The 17,413-nt window shown below is 41.9% G+C and overlaps 1 protein-coding gene across 4 annotated transcripts in view; it reads right to left on the bottom strand.

Annotated features, from left to right (window-relative positions):
• FRMD4B (FERM domain containing 4B) overlaps positions 1 to 17,413 on the bottom strand; it is a 360,856-nt gene that overhangs the window by 49,334 nt on the left and 294,109 nt on the right. For all 4 annotated transcript variants that reach the window (XM_033210405.1, XM_033210403.1, XM_033210404.1 and 1 more), the window contains 2 exons: positions 5,363 to 5,446; positions 2,622 to 2,687 (listed from right to left, as the gene is read on the bottom strand). In XM_033210405.1, coding sequence (XP_033066296.1) covers positions 2,622 to 2,687; positions 5,363 to 5,446 — 150 coding nt within the window. The remainder of the gene's footprint in view (positions 1 to 2,621; positions 2,688 to 5,362; positions 5,447 to 17,413) is intronic.

Here is a 17,413-nt window from a genome sequence, read left to right on the forward strand (position 1 = left end):
CCTTTGGAGTGGACTAAATTGTGTAATGCTTCCTCTCTGCCCTCAGGGAACTGAGGCTCTGTTTTAACACAAGTAGCTTTTTAATGACATTTTGATGATCAATTTCTCCAGAAACTGTAATCAATAATTTGACATATTTTTTAAAAGTAAATGACCTACATGTAAATGAATATAAGAGGTTAAATGTGTCAAGGTCATGCAGCAACTAAACTGCAGAGTCAGAATTCTAACAAAATGGGCCGGACTCCACATCCTAGAGCCTTAACCACCAAGTGAAACCGTCTCTTAGATGAAGCCACACAATAATGATCAGAAGACTCTGCATTTAAGCATGGCTACTTTTTTTTTTTTTTTAATTGTTTTTTAGGTTCCAGGGTACTTGTGCAGGATGTGCAGGTTTGTTACACAGGTAAATGTGTGCCATGGTGATTTGCTGCACCTAACAACCCATCACCTAGCGATTAGGGCCAGCATGCATTAGCACTTTTCCCCAGTGCTCTCTCCCACCCCAGCCCTCTCCTGACAGGCCCCGGTAAGTGTTGTTCCCCTCCCTGTGTCCATGTGTTCTCATTGTTCAGCTCCTACTTATAAGTGAGAACAAGTGGTGTTTGGTATTCGGTTCCTGCATTAGTTTGCTGAGGATAATGGCTTCCAGCTTCATACATGTCCCTGCAAAACACATGATCTCATTCCTTTTTATGGCTACATAGTATTCCATGGTGTGCATGTACCACATTTTCTTTAAATTGATCCAGTCTATCACTGATGGGCATTTGGGTTGATTCCATGTCTTAAGCATGGGACTTTGTAATATACAGTCACGTATTGCTTAACAATGAAGATACATTCTGAGAATTGTGTTGTTAGGTGTTTCTGTCCTTGTGCACACATCATGGAGTGCACTTACACAAACCCAGATGGTAGAGCCTACTACACAGTTAGGCTGTATGGTATGGCCTATTGTTCCTACAGGTTCCTAGGCTACCAACCTGTACAGCATGTTACTGAGCTGAAATATTGTAGGCAATTATAATACAATGGTAAGTATTTGAGTATCTAAACACAGAAAAGATACAGTAACAATATGGTATTATAATCCTATGGGTCCACCATTGTATATGTGGACAGAAATGGTACATGACTATACTCACTAGTTTACTCTAAAACCCTTAATGGAAATTGTCACTACTTCTTTTTACTTTTCAGTTCAGAAAACATGCACAATGAATTAAAATGTCAAGGATCCAACTTCAGGATGCTAACTTCTGATTTCTGCTGCAAAGATAACAGAAGGTGTGTTTTGATAAAAATGAGATTAGAGGCTGGGCACAGTGGCCCACGTTTGCAATCCCAGCATTTTGGGAGGCCGAGGTGGGAAAATTATTTGAGATCGAGAGTTTGAGACCAGCCAGGCCAACATGGGGAAACCGTCTCTACTAAAAATACATAAATTAGCTGGGCATAGTGGCACGCGCCTGTATCATCCAGCTACTCAGGAGGCTGAGGCATGAAAATTGCTTGAACCCAGGAGGCGGAGATTGCAGTGAGATAAGATTGCATCACTGCACCCCAGCCTGGGTGACAGAGGGAGACTCTGTCTCAAAAAAAAAAAAAAAGAGAGAGATTAGAGCAAAGAAGTAGGAGTGTGAGGAAAATCTACAATCTCCAAGTCCTTATTTCAGTTTTCACAGGCACAGAAATAATTTTAAAAGTTTAGTGTAGCAACTTCTTTTTTTTTTTTTTTGAGACAGAGTTTCTTTCTTGTTTCCTGGCTGGAGTGCAATGGTGCAATCACGGCTCACTACAACCTCTGCCTCCCGGTTAAAGCAATTCTCCTGCCTCAGCCTCTAAAGTAGCTGGGATTGCAGGCGACTGCCAACATGCCCGGCTAATTTTTGTATTTTTAGTAGAGATGGGTTTTCACCATGTTGGCCAGGCTGGCATTGAACCCCTGACCTCAGGTGATTCGCCCACCTCAGCCTCCCAAACTGCTGGGATTACAGGCATGAGACACTGTGCTGGCCTGTTCTTAATAATGGGTGGTAACTCTGTAAGTCACAAAATGTAGAACTACGTTACAACAGCTAATTCTTAGTAGCATGAAGAAACAGATTATCTAACACCAATATACTATACACTCGACTCAAAGTAGAGTCACAAACTGGGGGACAAAACAGGGCCTCTAGATAGGTTTTATTTGGCTAACATTATATTAAATTTTCTTTAAATTACTTCCCAATGAGATAAGATTTAAAAATCTGAATTTCCAGCTTCTCTTGGAAAACAAAGGATCTGGCAACATTATGCCTGAATTCTGAAGCTGAGTAACCTTGCCTGTACTTAGGATGAAAGCTCACCTGTTTACCACAGTCCCCATCATTCCCTATTGCCCTACATCTGGCCTACATTTCTCATTTTTGTTACCTGCCTGACACTGGTAGGTATCTAAGTTGGTGACACCAATGTATAGAATGACCCAAGACATTTTCTAATTCATGGTAAGATATTTCTAACCAGATAAGGATTATGTTCACAACAACTACACAACAGAAATCATTTCAAGTGACACCTTCAAATGAGAGATATTAAAATTATATCTAAGCAAAAGGAAAGATACTTACCGAACCACAGCCTGACCCCGAGTGAGACCTTTGATTTTCAAATAATGCTCAATTACCCTGTCCTCACTGTAAAACAAAGAAATGAGAAGGATTACAATGCATGATTATCTGAGGTACAGGCACAGTTTCCACATTATCAGCAAACTTGAGAGAGAAAACCTTCAGCAACTTATTTGGTAGACAGAATTTGGCTTTTGTTTCTGTAGGAGATGGATTCCTGAACTTCAGACATTTGACTGCCTGCATTATCATCTTTAACTTATATTTTATGTAGCATATTTATATAATATATATATTGCTACCTTTAAAACTTAAAGCACATGGCCAGGCGCAGTGGCTCACGACTGTAATCCCAGCACTTTAGGACGCTGAGGTCAGGAGATTGAGACCATTCTGGCTAACACAGTGAAACCCCATCTCTACTAAAACATACAAAAAAGTAGTTGAGCGTGGTGGCACATGCCTATAGTCCCAGTTACTTGGGAGGCTGAGGCAGGAGAATCACTTGAACCTCGGAGGTGGAAGTTGTAGTGAGCCGAGATCGAGCCATTGCACTCTAGCCTAGATAAGAGTGAAAATATGTCCCCCCCCAAAAAAAACTTAAAGCTCAGTGGCTCATACCTGTATTCCCAGCATTTTGGGAATCTGAGGCAGCCAGATCGCCTGAGGTCAGGAGTTTAAGGCCAGCCTGGCCAACATGGTGAAACCTCATCTCTACTAAAAACACAAAATTAGTGGGATGTGGTGGCACACGCCTGTAATCCCAGCTACTTAGGAGGCTGAGGCACGAGAATCACCTGAACCCAGGAGGTGGAGGTTGCAGTGAGCCGAGATTGCGCTGTTGCACTCCAGCCTGGGCAGCAAGAGCGGAACTCCATCACAAAAACAAAAAACAAACAAAAACTTAATTTACTAGAAAAGGAAACAATATTAATTTCTCAAATGGAAAATGATCTTTTGCCATAATTGGATGGACTATAATACATATAAAATAACGATATCAAATGTTAGTTGTAGAACATTATTGAAGAAATTTTGAGCATAAGGCCTATCCGCTCTTTGGTTAAAACAGAGAGATCAGCAAGTGTTAGGCATTAAAGACTTTCTCCTTGGATGATTCAGAAAGATTTTAAAAGAATTTAAACTGCTTCTGAGTCTGTGTGCAATCTAAAATACTCTATTATCACCACTTACAGACACATTGCTTTAGGAGAAAACCCTTTTATTGCCCTAGAGCAAAACCTGTTGACTGGAAAGGAAATCTCAAATATAACCTAGAAGATGAAGTATTTCTATCTCCATATGACTAGTCATCATTAGTAATGTCTTTTTTTAATTATTATTAAAAAACTATCAAGGTCAGGTGCAGTGGCTCAGGTCTGTAATCCCAGCACTTTGGGAAGCCAAGGCAGGTGGATCACGAGTTCAGGAGTTCGAGACCAGCCTGGCCAACATGGTGAAACCCCATGTCTAATAAAGATACAAAAAATTAGGTGGGCATCATGCCGCGTGCCTGTAATCCCAGCTATTTGGGAGGCAGAGGCAGGAGAATTGCTTGAACCCAGGAGGCGGAGGTTGTAGTGAGTGGAGATCATGCCATTATACTCCAGCCTAGGCGACAGGGGGAGACACTATCTCAAAAAAATAAAATAAAATAAAACTATCACTTGGCTGGGCCCAGTGGTTGACAACTGTAATCCCAGCATTTTGGGAGGCTGAGGCAGGTGGATCACCTGAGGTCAGGAGTTTGAGACCAGTCTGATCAACATGGTGAAACCCTGACTCTACTAAAAATACAAAAATTAGCCGGGCGTGGTGGTGGGTACCTGTAATCCTCGCTACTTGGGAAGCTGAGGCACCAGAATCACTTGAACTAGGGAGGTGGAGGTTGCAGTGAGCCGAGTTCACGCCACTGCACTCCTGCCTAGGTGACAGAGCAAGACTGTCTCAAAACAAACAAACAAACAAACAAACAAACAAACAAACGAAACTATCACTTGAAAATGCCATGGTTAGCAGTTTCCAGAGTCAAGATGCTGTGTAGCCTCAGCACTTACTTTCACTGTATATTTGGGAATATACTTCCAACTTCATACTAAACGTCTCAATATTGAATATTTATTTTGTAATGTCTATTTTGTAACATTTTAGTGGAAAGAAAAACCATCTTGAGGATTCAGACTAAAACCAAAGAGAATGTATTTAACAAGAATATAAGTATTTCAAGGGAAAACGTAATTTAGGAAAAAAATGTGGGATGAAAATGGATACTATGGATTCATTAAAGTACAAACAACTAAACCAACTCAATATATGCAATAACTAGCTGTAGTAGAAACCTCTGGTCATTATGAAAGTCTCTGATCCAAGGAAATCTGTATTTTATAACACTTATATTGCATTCTGCTAGATTAAAGCTGCATTACACAGTGACTGCACATATACTGAATATTATATATTCACCTAGAAGCATACTCTACAGACATTTTATGCACTTGAAAGAAACATCAGCCAGCCGCTCTTTGCAAATGACAGCAAGACATGTCTTAGTATAATGACCTCCAGTAAGCTTCGAGTACATCCTTTCACCGAAAGGATCAAGGTCTACCTATGGTTACTTTATACAATTGATGGGCGATTTGATATTTTTCCCACTTACATTTCTTTTAATGCCCTGAAAAGCATGTAGTTCTGAATGGAGGCTATGAGAATGGGTCACCTGTTATGTGGATTTGGCTTACCAGTAGGCAAGGGATGGATGCTCCTGAAGAGTTTTGGTTGGAAAGGCTGGTAATGTCTTTAAATCTTTCCTGGCATTCTCATCACTAAAAAGAAATGGAATATGATAATGTCAGGTACTGCTATCCAAAAAATTATCCAAGCTGGTCACCAAATGAATGAGATAAAAAAAATAACTATTTACAGCATCTTGAAGCCAACATACACATGGTTATGGACTCTAACTAGAAACAGCCCCCAAATTTAACAACTGAGTTCCATGATGAGATGTTGAAGTTTATAATATTGTCTGCATGTGTCTATTTTACACATAACTATGATTATAACTGTACATTTTTCACATTGGATTTTTACAGAACCTTCTTCACATTTCATTATCCACTTTCTCCGTGTTCCTACAGTATCGTACTAATTATCTTTAGTGGCTACATAATATTCATCATGGTGGAAAACTGGTTATCATGAAACCATTCACATAACATCACCAGTTTTTCATAATAGATATCATTTCAATGAAAAGGTTTATGTAGTTGTTTATATTACTCTTCTGTTACTTCCTTACAACCCTCTGAAATATAGCAGACCAACTCAGTCATCTGCAGAAATCTCTTGACTAGAAGATGACTGGAAAATGTGCTTCTAATGAAACCCAGGGTATTTTCTTAAGTCACATTAAGTGAACTAAAATGTACCTCATGTAAGGTTAGCTATTATCTAATTATAAAACGGCAAAATTCGAGTTGTCAAGAGAAAGGTGTGGTCTTTACAGAACTTTAAAAAAGGGAGAACGGGCCAGGTGCGGTGGCTCACGCCTATAATCCCAGCACTTTGGGAGGCCAAGGCGGGTGGATCACGAGGTCAGGAGATCGAGACCATCCTGGCTAACATGGTGAAACCCCATCTCTACTAAATATACACACACACAAAAAAAAATTAGCCGAGCTTGGTGCCTATAGTCCCAGCTACTTGGGAGGCTGAGGCTGAAGAATGGCACGAACCTGGGAGGCACAGCTTGCAGTGAGCTGAGATCACACCACTGCACTCCAGCCTGGGCAACAGAGTGAGACTCCGTCTCAAAAAAAAAAAAAAAAAAAAGGGAGAACAGGTAATATTATCCAGTCACAGTTGGTTATGAGAGAAAATACTCTAACTGCTGAGTATTTAAGGATACAATCTATGAGGAAAAGAACATGATTATCTAGAGCCTATTAGAGCATAGAATAAGTACATGAAACAGCTACTCAAAATTCTGATCAAATTGGTGTTCATCAAACAGCATAACGCTAACTCTTCCTACCTTCCACCTCTTCCTATCTTTACCACTAGCTACCCTTCGATAAAAGGCTCCCAAGTGCCAGATACCATGCAACACACTTCTTGGGCATTATTTAACTCATGTAAGGCTCACCACAAGCATTCCCATGCAGTAGATACTATTATTATCTATTGAAGTAGACGAGCCCCCCAGCTGGAGGACCAAACATTGAACCATTTCTTATTGCTATTATATTTCAAAGCCAGGGTTGTGGCCTTTCCTACAGGTGAAAGATCTAGCTTTCCAAATTACTACAGGAAATAGTCACTTGGCTCCTATTCTTACATAAGAATAAATCTCTCTATTCATTTGAAATCTGAGTGTTATGGCTTAACCACACTGACAATCTCGGGAAACTGGTTTGTGCTTCCTGAAAATCAAAATATACCACAATCCAATTCATTCATATTAAAGGTCAACTGTCAACTCCCAGTATATTTATTTTTCTTAATAATCTCTTTTATGTTCTGTCTGGCATACCACATTTACTTTTTTTTTTTTTTCCAAACCCAAGACTGTCTGATACATTTACTTCTAAACTGTGATTTTTTTTATGAAGGGCAAATGCATGCATATATTCAAAAATGATAAATTCAGGACAGCATCATGTTATGAATCATCCACATCAACCACACGCTTGTTGTTGTATCTGGATCCAGGTGAACCATAGGCCATGTTTCAAGAACCCAGCCTAACATTCACTTACTTGGATTACAGTTAATTTTGTGGCAGTGGAGACCTCACTAGATTGGAAGTCGCTATTTATCATAAATTTATTTATTCAGTTAACAAAAATATGTAGAAATGAGTGTCACATGCTGGAATTGTTTTTAACTCATACAAATGCAGTCAGCCAAAAGGGAAAGGAGAATGGGGAAAGAAGTGAGGGAGAAATTTTATCTGTCATTGCATTCAATAAGCTCATGGTTGAGAATAAGTACAAAACAGGTGACTTGAAGCTGTTGTCCTTAGTCCTATGTTCCTCAAAGCACAAGCGTCTCATGACACTGAGATTTTTCTGGCATTCAGGCATTTAATACATGTCTGCTAAACTCAAGCAATCTTTATATCTAGTGCCTAAAGAAATAGCTGTGTGTTTCAACTGGAGAAAAATATCACCTGTGTTGGATTTATTGAAAGATGAAGTTTAGTCTTCAGCATATCATTTTCCCAACAATTTTCAAAAGTAATTTGAACTATACACAATCAGAATCTACTCCAGTTATAAGATGTTATTTGTTTAGAAATTTTGGCTGAATAAATCAATAAATTACTAAAGGTTAATCATGAGAGCCAGTATCTGAGATAATGATGAATATTCACTCATTAAGACCTTTTTTTGGGTACTAATCAATCACTGAGAAGCAACTAAAATGTGCATTAATAGGGAAGTGGATTAGGGATCATTTTAAGGAGAATTTAGATTACCTTGAAAAAAAGTATTCTTTACCAGGCGCGGTGGCTCATGCTTATAATCCCAGCACTTTAGGAGGCTGAGGCGGGTGGATCACCTGAGGCCAGGAGTTTAAGACCAGCCTGACCAACATGGTGAAACCCTGTCTCTACTAAAAATACAAAAGTTAGCTGGGCATGGTGGCAGGCGCCTGTAATCCCAGCTACTCAGGAGGCTGAGGCAGGAGAATCGCTTGAACCCGGGAGGCGAAGCTTGCAATGAGCCGAGATTGCGCCATTGCACTCCAGCCTAGGGGACAAGAGTGAGACTTCGTCTCAAAAAAAAAAAAAAAAAAGGGGGTTCTCAACATTGGCAATTTTGCCCCTCAGGGGACATTTAGCAACGTTTGAAGGCATTTTTGATAGTCGCAACTGAGGAAGGAGGTGTTACTGGCTTCTACTGGGTAGTTCCTACAATAGTTCCTACAATGCACAGGACAGCCCTCAACAACAAAGGATGATCCTGCCCAAAATGTCAATAGTGCTGAGATTGAGGAAACCCTGCCTTCAATTATAAGAATCCTGAAAATTCTACCATAATACTCTACAAAGCATATCTTTTAGACTTACAGAATTTGTCTCTTATGTCACTCTGAATATTAGACATCTCAGATGCAAATGTCTAATAGGGGCCAAGTGAGATAGGCATTAGAAAATCAACTGGGTAAGTGAGCTGAGAAATGGTAAGTCAAAGTCACCATTAGACCCGGGGACAATGAGAAATGGTGTAAACTATGAAGAGAGAAGAACATCGCCCATGTTTCATATAAGATACAGATTTGACTGTGTGTGATGGAGATCAAAACTTTAGTTACTTTCTCTTCACATAAGTCAGAGCTGGCTGGGCATGGTAGCTCATGCCTATAATCCCAACACTTTGGGAGACTGAGGCGGGAGGATCACTTGAGCCCAAGAGTTGCAGACCAACCTGGGCAACACAGTGAGACCTTGTCTCTACAAGAAATTTTTTAAAAATTAGCCAGGTGTCGTGGCATGTGCCTGTGGTTTCGAATACTTGGGAGGCTGAAGTGGACCACTGGAACCCAGAAGTTCAAGGCTCTAGCGAGTTATGATTGCACCAATATATTACAGCCTGGGCAACCGAGTGAGATTCTCTTATTAAAAAAAAAAAAAAGAATGGAGAGAAGATGCCTTCTCAGTTTCTTGGTTTCTAGTTTCAGATAATTTGCTAACTGCAAATTGTCAGTAGTGAATGATTAAAGGAGACAAGTAATTTAGGCAAATTACTGGTCTTGCTACTTGTGGAATTTTGACTATTCCTCAAAATCACACTTTTTTTTTTTTTTTTTGAGGCTGGGTCTTGTTCTGTTGCCCAGGCTGGAGTGCAGTGGCTCAATCATGGCTCACTGCAGCCTCAACCTCCAGCCTCCAGGGCTCAAGTGATCCTCCCACCTCAGCCTCCCAAGTAGCTAGAATCACAGATGCATGCCACCATGTCTGGCTAATTTTAAACTTTTCATAGAGATGGGGTCTCACTATGTTGACCTGGCTGATCTCAAACTCCTGGCCTCCAGCAATCCTCCTGCCTTAGCTTCCCAAAGTGCTGGGATTATAGACACGAGCCACCATGCCCAGCCCCCCAAAATTACATTCTCAGGGAAGAATATGGCCTTATTTCTTCACATTAGAAAAGGCTCCTGTTAATCCTCCAAATCTGGTCATTTGTACTATCGCAAAATATCCCTTGTGAATATATAACATCACTTTCCTATAAGAAGCTGTTTAATATAGGAATTTTCCAGCATGCCATCACCGATATTTGAAGTGGTTGAGCTGTGGACACGACTATAACACTAAAAGAAAAAGCCAGCAGAATAATTAAAAGATGACTGAGACAGACAGCCTGGCAGAAAAAATAGGCTAAACTCTTCAACAAGCAGTGTATAGAAGTAGAAATTCAAATGGCCAACAGAAAAAGTGTTCAACTTCATAAGTTATCAAGGAAATGCAAATTAAATCCTCAATTAATTACTAACACACACCAGACTATCAAACTTTTTTTTATTTTTGAAACGGAGTCTCACTCTGTTGCCAGGCTATAGTGCAGTGGTGCGATCTTGTTTGGTCCTAAACAAGGACCCAGGTTCAAGCGATTCTCCTGCCTCAGCCTCCGGAGTACCTGGGACTACAGGTGCATGCCACCACGCCCGGCTACTTTTTGTATTTTCAGAAGAGATGGTGTTTCACCTTGTTGGCCAGGATGGTCTCTAACTCTTGACCTCATGATCAAGAGATAGACTGCACCCAGCCACACGATCAAACTTTTTTTTTTTTTGAGATGGAGTCTCGCTCTGCCACCCAGGCTGGAACGCAGTGGTGCACTCTCGGCTCACTACAACCTCTTCCTCCCGGGTTCAAGCAATTCTCTGCCTCAGCCTCCTGAGTAGCTGGGATTACAGGCGCCTGCCGCCACGCCCGGCTAATTTTTTTGTACTTTTAGTAGACAGGGTTTCACCAAGTTGGCCAGGCTGATCTTGAACTCCTGACCTAGTGATCCACTTGCCTCAGTCTCCCAAAGTGCTGGGATTACAGGCGTGAGTCACCGCGTCTGGTGACTATCAAACTTTTAAAACTCCAACAAGATCTAGTTTATATGGAGATGCAGTGCAGTAGGAACTATCATCCATTACTAGTAAGAATGTCAATTGGTAAAATCATTTTGAAAATTTGCATACCCTATAACCCAGTAATCCTCTGCTAGATATATTCCCTATAGAAACTTATATACAAGAATAAGATTTAGGGCCAGGCGCAGTGGCTCACGCCTGTAATTCCAACACTTTGGGAGGCTGAGGTGGGTGGATCACCTGAGGTCAGGAGTTTGAGACCAGCCTGACCAACACAGTGAAGCCTCACCTCTACTAAAAAAATACAAAAATTAGCCAGGCATGGTGGCAGGCACCTGTAATCCCAGCTACTCGGGAGGCTAAGGCAGGAGAATTGCTTGAACCCAGGAGGCGGAGGTTGCAGTGAGTTGAGATCGTGCCATTGCACACCAGCCTCAGCGACAGAGCAAGACTCTGTCTCAAAAAAAAAAAAAAAAAGATTTACACCAACATTGTTCACACAAAAGAACAACTCAAATATCCCATACCATTACAAATGCTCAAACTGTAATGTATTCAAGTAATAGAATACCATGCAGCAAAGAAAATAGACAATAGCTACACACAACATGAATTTCACACATATTGAGCAAAGATACAAGACCCCAAATAAGAAACACAATCACTATTTCATGTACATAAAGGTTCAAAACAAACAAAAGGAAACTAGAAAGAATCACACATAAAGACAAGCGCCCGAACTCGTCTCATCTAGGAAGGGGCTGGTTAGTTCTTGGATGGGAGACAGCCTGGAAATACTGGGTGCTATAGGCTTAACAAAACAAAGACAGGAAAATATGTACCATAGAGTCAGAATGCCCATGAGGAAAGAGGGAATTGTATTGGAGGTAGGAAAGTACAATATACAATGAGGGGCAGGAGGCTTCTGGGGTCCTGGCAACATTCCTCACTGGCAGTGGTTACATGGCTGCATCCTCTTTTTTTTTTTTTTCTCTGAGACTCTGTCACCCAGGCTGGAGTACAGTGGCATGATCTTGGCTAACTGCAACCTCCTCCTGCTGGGTTTAAGCGATTCTCCTGCCTCAGTCCTCCCAGCAGCTGGGACTACAGGTGTGTGCTACCATGCAGAGCCAATATCTGTATTTTTAGTAGAGACAGGGTTTTGCCATGTTGGCCAGGCTGTTACCGAACTCCTGACCTCAGGTGATCTGCCCGCCTCTGCCTCCGAAAGTGCTGAGATTATAGGATTGAGCCACCGTGTCCGGCCCAGCTGCATCCTTCTAATTTGTTCCTTATATCAATATACATGTTTTATGCATTCTTCTATGTGATATAATTCACAACAAAAATGGAATCAAGTATGGCCAGTTGAGTGGATGTGGGGAAAGCCGAAGTTCAAGCTCACTGCCCTGTTATGGTGAGGTGCTGCAATGGTGACGCAAGAGGTTAGAACCTACTGAACCAAAAATGAATCCATTGGGGTGTTAGAAACACTGGCATGTTATTCTAGAAGGTTAAGCTCGATCATTTTCAGAGTTTAGGATCAAACAGGATTTCACGTTTGAGCGGACTGGCAGTAGCTGAGTGCTTATTTGTTCACCCTCCTGGGGAATTTGTCCAGGAGCCTGAGGCTGCAGGGATCTATGGAGCTTGTAGGAACAGCCAGGTCTGGCTTCTGCACAGAAGGCCCCTCCCTGGCCGGCTGGGCAGGAGGCATGATTTATGAGTCAGGATCAACCTCAGAGTTCAGAGGGAGGGCCCAAAAGTAGTAGGGGAGGTGAATAAGCCTCAATCGGGATGTCTCTGCCTTTCACCAGCAATAAATACACTCAACCTGACTGGACATTCCTGACTCTAATGGCAATGGATATGTTATTTTAAAGATGCACTTGACCAGAATTGCCATGAGGGACTGGTTTCTCTGGGCCCTAGCCAGAGAGAATGCCCATAAATCTACATCACTTGCTACTTCTCAGTGACCAAACCAGAAATTGCTTCTCTCCATAATTTCAGCAGGAATTCAGATGTCACAATGAAGAACATGCTTGCATTTTATCTGATTATCTAGGCTGAACTCCTCCCTTAGGCATTCCAGATTCCTATTTCAATAACTTTCCAGAAGGAAGCTGCCCATGACCCTCTATTTAACTACTACAACTATTTCTCAGGCAACAATTTCTTAGGTCATTCTGAAGCCCCCTTTCATGGGCTGTTGTTTTTCTTTGCTGACCCCAAGTACCCTGATGGAATGTGCCAACCCCACTCATTTTTGAGAAAGCCACATGGCTGGCAAAACTGAGGCTACCCTTTGTGTGTGCTGGAGCACTTGTGTGGACAAAGCCACCCCCAGCAAATGAGTGCACCTGCTTGTGGCTAATTGCGGGCTTGCACAGCAACAATCAGCCACCTGCCCTCAGAGACTGGAGTAGAAGGGAGTGCAGGCAATTAGCAAACTGGGCATGCTAGCACTTCCTAGAGAAAACTAAGACCCTTGCTGTCCTATGCTTGGTGTGGGGGCATCCTCTATTTCTAGAACAGCTTAAAAAAAAAAAAGCTGAAGGCTCAAAGCCGCAAATTTCACTTTTTTTTTTTTTTTTTTTTTGGTAGAGATGAGGTCTCCCTATGTTGCCCAGGTTGGTTTCAAACCCTTGGGCTCAAGTGATCCTCCCATCTTGGCTTCTCAAAGTACTGGGATTACAGGCTTGAACCACCACACCAGCCCCGCATTTCACTTTTCTTCTCCAAGCAAAGCGCTTCCTTACCTGAAACCCAAACCAAGGGTGCATAAAAAATGCATGTTAAATATAATATCCAAGTGGAAAACAGCTACAGAAACTTCACTTTCTAAACCTAAGCTGTTTAGAAAGTTAACTTGGGGCTGGGTGCAGTGGCTCACATCTGTAATCCCAGCACTTTGGGAGGCGAGATGGATCACTTGAGCCCAGGAGTTCGAGACCAGCCTGGCCAACTTGGTGAAACCTCGTCTCTACAAACAATACAAAAAAATTAGCTGGGCGTGGTGACACATGCCTATAGTCCTAGCTACTTGGGAGGCTGAGGTGGGAGAATCACCTGAGCCCGGGAGGTTGAGGCTGCAATGAGCTACGATCACCTACTGCACTCCAGCCTGGGTGACAGAGTGAGACCCTGCCTCCAGAAAAAAAGAGAAAAAAAAAGAAAAAAAAAAAAAAAGATTAACTTGGGACTGGAGTTCTTTTTTCAACTCAAAATCCTTATTTCAGAAAATGCATATGTGGATATAAAAAAGCCATAGTCAAGTGCCTATTTGAACACTCAGTAAAGTCTAAAGCCTGTTATTAAGTGTAAATGTACCATACAGCTTATATATCATCAGAAATTAAAAGATTATGACATGGGCCTCCCAGGATTTGGGCAAGTCATCACAGCTGAGAACTCTATTTAGTACTGTGTCCCATGCAAACCAAAGATTCACTGTTATTAGGAATGGAGCTAATTGGAAACATTTGCCAGTCTTCTGGGGTTGCCTTGTATAGGCCCTTGATGATAAGTCATTTCTTTGTCTATGCTTACTAGAAACCTGTGATGACCCATCAAGGTTCTGAACTATACTGAAGGAGTGGGACAGGGTTAGTGATCATAGCAGCTACAAAAGTTTATTTAGGCCGGGTGCAGTAGCTCATGCCTGTAATCCCAACATTTAGGAAGGCTGAGGTGGGCAGATCACTTGAGGTCAGGAGTTCCAGACCAGTCTGGCCAATATGGCGAAACTCCATCTCTACTAAAAATACAAAAATTAGCTGGGCCTGGTGGCGTGTGCCTGGAGTCCCAGCTACTCACGAGGCTGAGGCAGGAGAATTGCTTGAACTGGGAGGTGGAGGTTGCAGTGAGCTGAGATCATGCCACTGCCCCCTCCAGCCTGGGTGACAGAGTGAGACCCTGTCTCAAAAAAACAAAAACAAAACAAAAAGAAACCACATTGAATGTCTGTTAAATAGGTGTAACAGGTGCCAACTTAACTATCAATCAAACCATTTGAGCTGGATCTTCTATTGAAGGATGACAGATTGCATAAACAAGTAATTATTATAAAGGATCTTGGTTACTATTAATAAACACCAATTTCCTCAACTAATCTACTGGCACTGATCAAGACCTGGATGATTAGCAGTTTAAGAGCTTTTCACTGACTAACTTGCCTTCAAATTGCCCTTTATTGAAAAAGAATATCATGTTTCTTTCAGTTGTTTGTAGAATCTGGCCTTCAGTGATGAATTCAGCTTCTTATCTGCTGGACTTAATAACTAGAAATTTCTACCCGTAAGTTTCTCTCTACTGATTCCTAGGTAAAGCAATATTAAAGGTGACAAACACAAGAAAACAGTGATTAACATTGTACCCTCGTACCCTGACCAGCAGCATCGGCATTCTCGGATAACTTGCTGGAAAGGCAAATCTCAGGTTCCAACCCAGACCTACTGGATCAGAAAGGCCAAGGGTGGGGCCCAGCAATCTGCTTTTAACAAAGGGCTTAAGAACCACTGCAATTGGATAAACACAACATAAAACAGAGATTTTGACTGGGTGTGGTGGCTTACGCTTGTAATCCCAGCACTTTGGGAAGCTGAGGAGGGCGGATCACTTGAGGTCAGGAGTTCCAGACCAGCCTGGCTAACATGGTGAAACCCCACCTCTACTAAAAATACAAAAAATTAGCTGGGTGTGGTGGTGTGTGCCTGTAGTCCCAGCTACTCAGGAAGCTGAGGCAGGAGAATTGCTTGAACCCAGGAGGCGGAGGCTACAGTGAGCCAATCTCATGCCACTGCACTCCAGCCTGGGTGACAGAGTGAGACCCTGTCTCAAATAATAATAATAATAATAATATTTTCAAGAAAGAGACCATAATCAACTCCTTAAATTGGAGAGATGGTCAGGGAGGCTGAGCAAAGCTTTTGGGTAGACAGCTCAGGAGGTTTGTTTTAGGAGAGTCTAGCAAGTGACCTGAACTAGCAGTGACAAAATATGAGTGCTGTCATATAATCCCCCAAAAGAAATACTTCTAAAGGGCCAGGTGCAGTAGCTCATGCCTGTAATCCCAGCACTTTGGGAGGCAGAAGTGGGTGGATCACCTGAGGTCAGGAGTTCAAGACCAGCCTGGCCAACATGGTGAAACCCTGTCTCTACTAAAAATATGAAAATTAGCTGGGCATGGTGGTGGGTGCCTGTAATCTCAGCTACTCAGGAGGCTGATGCAGAAGAATTGCTTGACCCTGGGAGGCGGAGATTGCAGTGAGCCGAGATCATGCCACCGTACTCCAGTCTAGACAACAGAGCGATATTCCCTATCAAATTAAAAAAAGAAAAGAAAAAAAAAAAAGAAATACTTCTAAGCAACAACAGCTCTCTCACTGGGTATTACCAGGTGGCAGAGACTGGGCTAACCCTGTTCTCTACAGGCGTATTATGCTATTAACATCAGTGTCCCTGTTTCATGGATGTGAAAACAGAGTTGAGAGAGATTAAGCAATTTAAACTCACAAAGCAAATACGACTCCAAACCTGTGCTTTAACTACTTTGCCTTACTCCTCCAGGATTCTAGGAAGAAGGGACAGGAAATGGGGAAGGAGCAGAGGAAAGATTTTAACTTTGAGCCTTCAGCATTTATCATCATGGTGGCCACTGATTAATTCCATCAAAATATGTATTGCTTAGGTGATGACAGTCTACCTTTTTCAACTAGATCAAACTGGATTACCCCAAACTGTATTAACCACATCAAGGATCTGAACATAGATAACAAGACTTAATGTGTTAGCAGTGTTTCTTGAACCATACCAAACCAGAACAAACCAAACAAAAACCATAGCCTAATTGTCCCTTAGTATCGAGGACACCAAATTTAGGGTTTTTTGTTGTTGTTTTGGTTTTTTTTTTTTTTTTTTTGAGATGGAGTCTCGCTCTGTGGCCCAGGCTGGAGTGCAGTTGCAAAATCTCGGCTCACTGCAACCTCCACCTCCTGGGTTCAAGCGATCCTTCTGCCTCAGCCTCCTGAGTAGCTGGGACTATAGGCAACTGCCACCATGCCTTAGTAATTTTTATGTGTTTAGTAGAGATGGAGTTTCACCATGTTGACCAGGCTGTTCTGGAACTCCTGAACTCAAGTGAGCTGCCCGCCTCAGCCTCCCAAAGTGCTGGGATTACAAGCATGAACCACCGTGCCCGGCCCCAAATTTAGTTTTTAAAAAACACTTTTACATGAGCTGCAAAACCAGACTCCAGTCATTTTCGGCAGAACCTTAAAACAGGGAGTCCAAACTGCTACAAGTGAGAAGTCCAATATATCAATTAAGGCTCCTTAATCCACACAAGGTATTCCTGAAGCCCCACTTTTTATACTGACTCAAAAAGCTCAAAGTAAGATCTCTACCCTGGAAGAGTTCTCTCTGTTACTGTTAGGGGATACTAAGGCCTGGGATGGGCTGAAGAAAAGAAGAAACAAGCCGACACTTTTATTCACAGTCAATCATATGCAAAGGCAGAAAGCTAGAGCTCAAGTTCATTCAATGCCTAATGCCACTCCTGATTATCGCAAATGAGTTCAGAAAAACTGAATACAGACTGAGCTAATTGCGTAACAGCTAAAAGAAAGAGCCCTCCTCACTTTCTACCCATCCAGACTAAACTTAAAAGAGAGCAGTTCCTCCCAGCCAGGTAAGCA

This window comes from Trachypithecus francoisi, unplaced genomic scaffold (assembly GCF_009764315.1).
Source record: "Trachypithecus francoisi isolate TF-2019V2 unplaced genomic scaffold, Tfra_2.0 Lachesis_group0, whole genome shotgun sequence".
NCBI classification, from domain to species: Eukaryota; Metazoa; Chordata; class Mammalia; order Primates; family Cercopithecidae; genus Trachypithecus; species Trachypithecus francoisi.